This window comes from Pygocentrus nattereri, chromosome 2 (assembly GCF_015220715.1).
Source record: "Pygocentrus nattereri isolate fPygNat1 chromosome 2, fPygNat1.pri, whole genome shotgun sequence".
In the NCBI taxonomy this organism is placed as follows: domain Eukaryota; kingdom Metazoa; phylum Chordata; class Actinopteri; order Characiformes; family Serrasalmidae; genus Pygocentrus; species Pygocentrus nattereri.
Window position 1 is genome coordinate 32,822,123 of NC_051212.1, and position 9,593 is coordinate 32,831,715.

Below are 9,593 nucleotides of genomic sequence, written 5' to 3' on the forward strand. Positions count from 1 at the left end.
GAACAATGAAATGTCCTTTTAAGACATTTGGCCAATCAGATTTGCTTCTAAAATCTTTACATCAATATCTGTAATCTTTCAGACTGTTTTAAGGATAGTCTTGGTGTATGTAAACTTTTGACCCAATAAAAGTCTGATATGGTGTATTAAAGCTGAAATAAATCTGTATTTAACTGGTTGTTTTAAAATGACCTCAAATGTGAACAAAGTAGATGCTGTATATGTTGATATGGCAACATGAAATATGTGGAGTTTTGAGTTTAAGTTGAAAAGTCTTTAGCATAGGTGTATGTAAACTTCTGGCCTCAATATAATGATTGTTTCAGGGCTAAAGAATGCACTGTGGTTGTACATTTAGATGTGAAGTCAGTAGCTCATCTGTTGCTGCACAGTTTATTTTGGTCTTCCTCTAGTCACCATGTGTCAAACACAAGGCCCGCAGGCCAAGTCAGGCCCGTGACACAGTGCTCTTTGGCCTCTATGATTTTCATTTTCTATTCTTAGTAGCCCATTTCACCCTGAGATACACTACAGTCCCCAGAATGCACTGCAACATAGTATGCATTGTGACCCCCTTTCTTCAACAACATTCTATAGGCCTGTAGTTACACAAAAAAAGATGTCATGCCTGCTCTCTAGCTCAAGCAAATAGGCAATTGAAAAAACTAACTTTTATGTAGAATTATTTTTGAATGAGTATTCAATGACTATTTTGCTGTTGCAGTTTTGACATATTTTGAATAAACAATGGCTTGTTTGGATGGTGATAGCTAAATGTTAGCTAAAATTGAAATAAAAACACAGCCGGCACATGAATTTGCTGACATTTTCAACCATTCTTATGGTTGATCTTGACACCTCTGCTCTAGTCCTTCGGTGTGAATGCTGCACACAGGACGTTGCTGTCTGGATATTTGTGATTGGTGGAAGTGATAACGTAAGTTAGTAACCCTTACCTATCACCAGCCTTCTAAAGGCTCAGTGCAGAGATAATTTTAACAAAGACATGCAAATATAGACTGGGCACTTACCTGTATCCTTTGGGAGTGGCAGTGTGTGGGTCACCAAGCTTTTATATCCTTCAGTGGACTGGGGGAAATCGCTGGTGCAGGGGGATCCTGTTTATCTGAGGAGAAAGAAAATGATTAACGTGTCTCTTCAGTATATAAATAACAAATAATATTTACCTGTGATGTTAAGGAACAAAGTATGTTTTAAACAAACTGGTTGTTCATGTATATAATGCCGTGATTATGTTACCACCGTGGACTATCTCCAGTCCAGCAGAAACATTGAGGTGTTTGAAAACTGGGTCTGATCCACTCATACCAGCACCACACATACTAACATGCTGAGAATGATCCAGCACACAAATAATACCTGCTCTGTGGTGGTCAAAAACTGTTCTAAGGAGCATGTGAAAGCTGGCAGTGTAAATCCCCAGTGCAGTAAAGTAACTTCTCTCTTACTCTGCCTCCTCTGCCTAGGCCCAGTCACCAGGTCTTACTTCACCTTCAATCCTGGTTGTTGAGCTCTAAGGTATGGTGACTGTGGAAGTGGAGAAACGGAGCTACCGTCTTTCCACAAGCATGTGTTTCTCCCCTGATCACAGACAACTTTGGGAAGGTGGGAAGGAGTGAAGGCCACATAAAGAATGGCTCTCTCTCTAGTCAGGTGGACAGTGTTTTGAGACACAGATCCATGAGCACATGGGCTCTTTATTGGACTCAAATAGTTCAAGGTTGGCTTTATTTTGGGGTGTCACAAAGAACGTGTAAATAAAACACTTTTATTCAATTTGGCTTATGTACATTGGTCTTGTCTGTGTTTTCTAAATGCTTGTTAGGTTTCTCAGCCAGTGTCCATCAGCTCCTCCCCAGGCCTGCACCACAGTATACATATACTTGCATCCTTTGCATTTTAGTTCTATCACAGCTTCGTTATTTGAAAGATCTAAATTGGAAACATATTCTACACATTCCAGCAAAGACACATCTCTTCAACTAAATGGAAAATGTTTAAAATTGCTGCACTGGAGGAAAATAATGCTCATACTATTTTGTGCTGATGTCAAGTCTCTTTAACCTCAAACCACAAAGAGGACAGAGGCCCATTTTTGGAACTTTTCATCAAAAAAGGAACTGAGAAAGTCTGTACAGCGGACAAAATTACATAACAGCATATCACCTATCACCCCTGGTGTAGAGCTACATCCTCCCTTTTACAATTCTGACCTATTTTGATGCAGTGCCAATCAGATAACCTGCCCTGCAGACTAATGTTTCCTGGCGGCAGCATCTCCCTACAGACATATCTGAAGGTATTCAGTCAAGTCAGTCACCGTAACCAGAGTGAAAATCCACATTCTTTTTAAACGATCACAGTTCTTTTGCCAAAATGGCCGATCCTGTTCCACTTCGTCTTTTGAAAATCAGTAGATACATTTTTGTTTTTTATCTTTTACTCCAAATGTGTAAGTATATACATTTTTTTAAAAATATTTTACTCTGTACTTTTATGTATTTGATCAATAATGTTACATAATGTGAACAATAATATAGACATGATTGTTTTCCAGGTGCCACTTACTCTGTTCATGCAGTTAATCAGGATCAGCTGAAGATCGCTGAAGCTGGAGACAGCATTCATCTGTCCTGCTTCAGTTCTAGAGATACAAAAACTACCATTGTGTGGATCAAACAAAATTCCGGGGAAAAACCTGTTGTTATTGCTACATCATATCAGCACCAACCTGGAATATTTCAAAATGGCTTTGATCAGAGCGGCCGCTTCGAAACACAAACAGCAGCTGAAAGCTTTAATCTGACCATCTCCAATTTAGAGCCATCAGACACAGCAACGTACTACTGCACTGTCATATTTTTCTATGATATCACTTTTGGAGAAGGAACTTTTCTAGTTGTTAAAGGTAAGAGAAAGGTCAAACATCTATAGTGAGTTGTGTTGAGTGCTATATACATTTAACATACTTAATTCTGTTCTTTGAGATGCATCACTGACAAAGCACAGAGTTCACCAGCACCCGGTGTTAGAGGCCTTTCATCCAGGAGACTCTGTGACTCTGCAGTGTTCAGTGCTCACTGAGAGCTGCTCAGGAGATCACAGTGTGTACTGGCTCAGACATGGATCAGGAGAATCCCATCCAGGAATCATTTGCACTCATGGAAACAGGAGTGATGAGTGTAAGAAAAGCTCTGAGACTGATTCTCCTACACAGAGCTGTGTCTACAAACTCCCCAAGAGAAACCTCAGCCTCTCTGATGCTGGAACTTACTACTGTGCTGTGGCTGCATGTGGACAGATCATAATTGGGAATGGAACTCAACTGGATGTTAACGGTAAATTAGTTAAATTACAAAGCAATGATTTTATTAAAATGACATTTTATGGGTAATAGTCTGCAGGAAGCACACTGAAAAAAAGAAAACACACATGCAAAATGAGTCAAACACACAACTCATATGCCATAAATGAAATATATGTTTTATATTTCTATTGTAGTAGTTTTTGTACTGTTTTTAACAATGTTAGAAGAACATGAGTTAACTGTAATTTATTTATCTAAAGTTGAATCTGTACAATCAAGACATAGTCCAGCAATTTATTTATAATTTTCAGTAACATTTTATAGTAAGGGTTGCAAAAAAATATAAATTTTAGGTTTAAAAATATTTATTGATTAGTTAACTGTCGAATAAGGATAGTAACTAATAAGGAACATAGTAATTACTCGTTAAGGACACTTAATTTAGTTTGCCATTTGTTCATAGTTTAATTTGAAAAACGTTTGGATAGCACTCATATAATAATTGCAAAAAAATTTGTTTATTGCACTCACAAGTGAAAAAGTGGCTTGTCCGATCTACCTAAAAACATGACTTAATGTGGTAACAAGTAAATTAACTAGTTTAAATAAATGATTTTTTTTATCAATGTAGTTTTTTAAGTTGACTAAAACTATTTCAATTGCTTCTTACCACATGAAGTCATTTTGTAGGTAGACGAGCCACTTTTTAGAGTGTACATACACATTTTGGCATACGGCTTTCTTCAGCATGCATAGCCTTCCTCAGTGTGTTGATATCTTGAGTTCTCTTTACTTGTTTTTGGGTTTGTTCAAAGTGATTCTATATCAATTTAGTTTTGCAATATTAATCTAAAATGAGTCTTTCTCACTTGTACATCTCATAAAGTGACAGGTTTCTTATAGTTCCAAGAGTGTGTTTTCATGGTCTTACTGTAAAAAGAAACCACTGGCAACATAAATTGTAGATAATAAGATATTGGTGTGACACTTTGACATTCTGTTGCTTTTAAGGGGAAGTCTACATAAGTATAACAGGCAAGCTAGAAGACCATCTTTAACCACCATGTCCAGTTCATGAAAATGAGATGTTATTTTAGAAGAGCATCACCCTTGTTATCTCTTAGCTGCCTTAATGGCCTGTTATATATCCTCCATGCCCAAGCTCTGGGATTCACACAAGACTGTACAAAGGTAAAAACAGTAAAGCAGTAGATTCATTAACAGATAATTAATGGCACTAAAACATAAGTAGTAGTAACCTATATTATTTCTTTATGTGAACACATTTATCAGCTCATTAACTGCATAATAAGCAACAATTACTATACAATTAATGAGTAAATAAGCTAAGAACTTCACAATCAGTTAAAAGTGTAGTCAGTTAATCATTACTTAGGACATCATTAGTTCCTAAACTAATAAATACTTAATTCATGTATAAATGACTGGTTAATGACATAATAAAGCATAATTTGTGACCCTTAATTTATAGTGTTAACATTTTTTCTTCTGACTTAAACCAGATAGTACATTTTGGATTCCAACTGTTGTGGCTTTGGCGGCTTCAAACATGATATGTTTGTGTGTGACTGTAATTCTTGGAGGACTCTTATGCAAGTACCAGCAAAAAAGTAAGACTTGAAGTTTGCTTTTCAAAAAGAGCTTCTTACAAAAAAAACACATAATGTAATAGTGACATTGCTGATGTCACAAATTAGTAACATATTCTTTTTGTTTTTAAAAGGTGCTGTTGATGATTCTCAATTGAATCAGGTAAATGCAGGGGTTGCATGCCCACATGTGTGTGTGTATTTGCATGTGTGTGTGTCTGTGTGTCTGTGTGTGTGTGTGTGTGTGTGTGTGTGTGTGTGTGTGTATGTTTCTTTGTTTTCCCATTGAAAATATTTAACTTTACAAGCTGCACAAACAATTAAAAATAAATTATAATACATTATAATCTTCTTAAAGTGACACCCCAATGTTTTAATTCTCATCTCTATCAACTATGTCTATCACAATGTGAATTATCTTGCTAACTGTGGGCAACTTGTTAATGCAAATACAATACAAATATAATATTATATATTATGTTATATTTACAAAATACTTATGAAAATTACAGGCTTCAGGTCTTCTTTATTATGAAAAGTCCTTTATTATGCAGCTTGTCACAATCGTAGCCATCTTTTCTTCCTGGTTTGTGGTTCAATAGAGGTAACGTTTCCTCTCTGGAACAGAGAGAGAAAGGTTGGTGTGTCTAAATAGCTTATGGGTGGTAGACTTTCACCGTCCATGGGCTTACAGACAACAGGCTGCAACACAGGCCTAATCACACACTACCACAGTGTTTCCTGCCGTTCCATCAACTAGAGGGGGGGGACTACTAAATTGCCACCCACCTAGAATACAGAGATGAGGAGTCCAATCCGGGTCACAGCACCACTGGAAGAATTCAAACCCTGTACCAAACCAAGGAACTAGCCGTATATCTGAATAATTTAAGTTTATTTCTTGCGTGCGTGTATCAGACACCTAGCCAACCCATAAAACAATAGACTGACACAGTTTTATGGCTGGACTGTGCCAAGATTGAAAATCTTGAACACATCACAATATTTATGACCCCAAGTGAAGGCCTAGCTTGAGTCACACCTCAGGTGGATATTTTTTGATAGCCAAAACTTTGTGACTAAACCTTAAGGTTAAAGGTGCATGCATCATTTACTAGTTTGTGTGTATATTTGATAAGATTTGAAATATTATCATTATAAAATTTAATAGGCATTCCTTATACATCGTAAATGTGTGACTGTGTGTCTCTTCCTTGTTCATATTCAGGCTCAGGTTGAAGAGAGAGATACTATGAATTATGCCTCACTAGGCCTTTCTCAGAGACCCCCCACCACTAGAAGAACTGGAGAGAAGATGAACCAAGATCAGTCACTTTATGCAAGAGTGAAAATACATGAGCAAGAATGAGAATCAATTTACAGCACACGTATTTATTATATTGTATATTATTTGATACTTTTTGTTCTCCATACAGCTAAGGAATTGTTAAGAATTGTTGCAGTTTTAGGGCAGGTTTACTGAAGCAAACTTAAAGTGCAGTTTAGATTTGCATGTCTTTAAATCTTTTGTGTACCTTACAGTCTTAATAGTATTTTTATCTCAATAAAATATTTTTCCTGAAACTTGACAAAGTTATGGAAAATGGTTCTGTCCTCTAAATCTCAGTAAGAAGTAAATCTACCCCTTTGAGTATGCAATCATTTTTTCAATACCCTAGTAACATATTGGATTATAATACTAGATCTCAGTCATTGCATAGACCGCATACACAGATTGGCCACTTTAATTAAGCACTTAATTAAGCTTATTTATAATTTGATGCTACATCACATTTCCTTTTAAGAGTACTTCATCAATATTAGATCCAGTTTTGAAAGCAGCATTTTTAAAATTTTGCATCATTCAAGTCTTTAGCTGCGCAACCATACAGGGCCTTGTCATATTTTATGCACATTAAGGGCCACACTTTTCTAACTTGTCTAGTAGACAAGTCTGGCAGGCCATTTTAGCACTCATACTCTCTGAATGCAACCATGCTGTCATAACACATGCAGAATGTGGCTTGACGTTGTCTTGTTCATTAAGACATTATCTAGAAGACAGCATATGTTACTCCAAAATGTCTTAAATTCCAGTTAGACAATCATTGCAATGGCACTTCATGTCCACTTATTTATCTCTGTTGCTGTACTGAATCAGTGCTTTTACCAGTATTGCACAAAGCTCCAAAGACCCATCCCTGCCTGAGGCCCTCAACAAGTTCTACGCCCGCTTTGAGAACCCTGACACCCCCCCCAGCACCAAACTCACACACTCACCAGGAGAGGAGCCCCTCAGCGTGACACCAGCAGAAGTAAGAAGGACGCTGAGGAGGATCAACCCCCGGAAAGCTGCTGGCCCGGACAACATCCCCGGAAGGGTGCTAAGAGACTGCGCCGACCAGCTCTCGGACGTCCTGGCGGACATCTTTAACGCCTCCCTCATCCAGGCAGCAGTCCCCTCTTGCATGAAGACTGCCACCATCATCCCGGTCCCCAAGAGCTCTGCAGTGACGGGTCTAAATGACTACTGGCCAGTGGCCCTCACGCCGATAGTAACAAAGTGCTTTGAAAGACTGGTTCAGACCCACATCAAAGCCACCATCAACGTCACTGTGGATCCACACCAGTATGCGTACAGGAGGAATCGATCCACAGAGGATGCCATCTCCTCTGTGGTCCACACTGCCCTCACCCACCTGGAGCAGAAGGATTCCTATGTTCGTATGCTCTTTGTGGACTTCACATCTGCTTTCAACACCATGATTCCTCAGACCCTGATAACAAAACTCTCCTCACTTGGACTGAGCTCTTCCATGTGCAACTGGGTCCTAGACTTCCTGACCAACAGGTCGCAGTCTATGAGGATCCACAACATCTCCTCCCCCACCATAACCCTCAGCACTGGCTCCCCTCAGGGCTGTGTGTTGAGCCCCCTCCTGTTTACACTGCTTACATATGACTGCTCACCTATCCATCCAGGCTGTCATATGGTGAAGTTTGCGGACGACACAGCAGTGGTTGGATGCATCACAAACAGAGATGAGTCCAACTACAGGCAGGAGGTGGAACACCTGGAGGGTTGGTGCAGAGAAAACAACCTCTGCATCAACGTAAAGAAGACGAAGGAGATGATTGTGGACTTCAGAAGGGGCCATCATGACCACCTCCCTCTGCACATTGGAGGTTCTGAGGTGGAAGTGGTCGACAGCTACAGGTACTTGGGTGTGCACCTGAGCAGCAACCTCACCTGGAGCAACAACACTTCCACTCTGGTCAGGAAGGCACATCAGCGGCTCTACTTCCTCAGGAGGCTGAGACGAGCTGGACTCGGGAGGGCAGTCCTCACCTCCTTCTACAGATGTGTGGTGGAGAGCGTCGTGTGCTCCAGCATCAACGTGTGGCATGGAAGCCGCTCTGCTGCAGATAGGAAAGCACTGCAGTGGGTGGTGAAGGCTGCACAGAGGATTGCTGGAGTCAGCCTCCCCAGCACCACAGACATTTACACCTCCAGATGCAGGAAAAGGGCTACCTGCATCAGGAAGGATCCCACCCACCCAGCACATGCACTTTTTGTCCCGCTCCCCTCAGGCAGGAGGCTGCGGAGCATCAAGTGCAAAACAACCAGACTCAGAAACAGCTTCATACCAGAAGCTGTAAGGCTCCTAAATTCCAACTGACACTTACAAGAACAAGTACTGTTACAGGCACTGTCACTTTAAACCGCACTGAGACACTTTATCTAGACACTTTATCCACTGCTCTAAGTCAATATCATGCTGCTATAGCAAACTTGCACTCTGGACTTCATATTGCTGCTAACTTCCTACTCTCCCTCTCTTGTGTACTTCTATTTATTTATCTATTTTAATAACAGCTCTTGGGTGTAAACTGGACCATGAGATCTTAATTTCGTTCCACCTCATGTACCATGTGATGCGAATGACAATAAAATCTCCTTGAATCCTTGAATCCTTGAATCCTTGAAGATGTACACTTTCTACCTCGTACTCATGCTACTGTGTTTCATGCTGCTGTTATTTGCACCTTACCATTTATTGTTTATTGTTACTTTTGGGAGGTAACTGGGACCTTGAGTACACTATTTCGTTCCACCTCATGTACCACGTGTGATATGAATGACAATAAAGCCTTATCTTATCTTATCTTATCTACATCTTTCAGTGTTAACGGTGCCGTCAAACATTCTCATGGGCAGTAATACACCCCCCATATGATAACATAACCTGGCTTTTGAACTTCATACTGATCTGGACAACAAAAGATCCATTATTTCACATACTCACATACATTGTCTAAGCTGCTTCTCCTTCTGGGTTATGGTTGGTTGGGGGGGGGGTGGTGGTTGGATTGTGCTGGAGTCTATCCCAGCACTCATTGGGCAGAAGGCAGAAAACTCCTGTCCAGTCCAGTCCCTGGACAGGTTGCCAATCTATTGCAGTCCATTATTTACTAAAATCTACAATCAAAAAGGTTTACTACATGTTTACACTGTGCATCAGTCATCAAAGTATTCCCAAACCCAAGTCATCACAGAAGCATGAGGATTATTAATGCAATGGCATCTGAAGGGGTCAAAGGTCACAACCATTCACTTATGTTTTTTTGTCCTTTATGCATAGAGAATCCTGTAG

General features: G+C 39.8%; 1 protein-coding gene across 1 annotated transcript; it reads left to right on the plus strand.

The window, feature by feature from the left end:
- Positions 1 to 1,541: 1,541 nt before the first annotated feature.
- Positions 1,542 to 9,593, plus strand: LOC108440846. Its single transcript, XM_037543811.1, has 8 exons — positions 1,542 to 1,626; positions 2,579 to 2,929; positions 3,009 to 3,359; positions 4,852 to 4,959; positions 5,073 to 5,101; positions 6,167 to 6,267; positions 7,100 to 7,493; positions 9,582 to 9,593. The coding sequence occupies exons 1-8, from the start codon at positions 1,542 to 1,544 to the stop codon at positions 9,591 to 9,593; spliced, it is 1,431 nt and encodes a 476-aa protein (XP_037399708.1).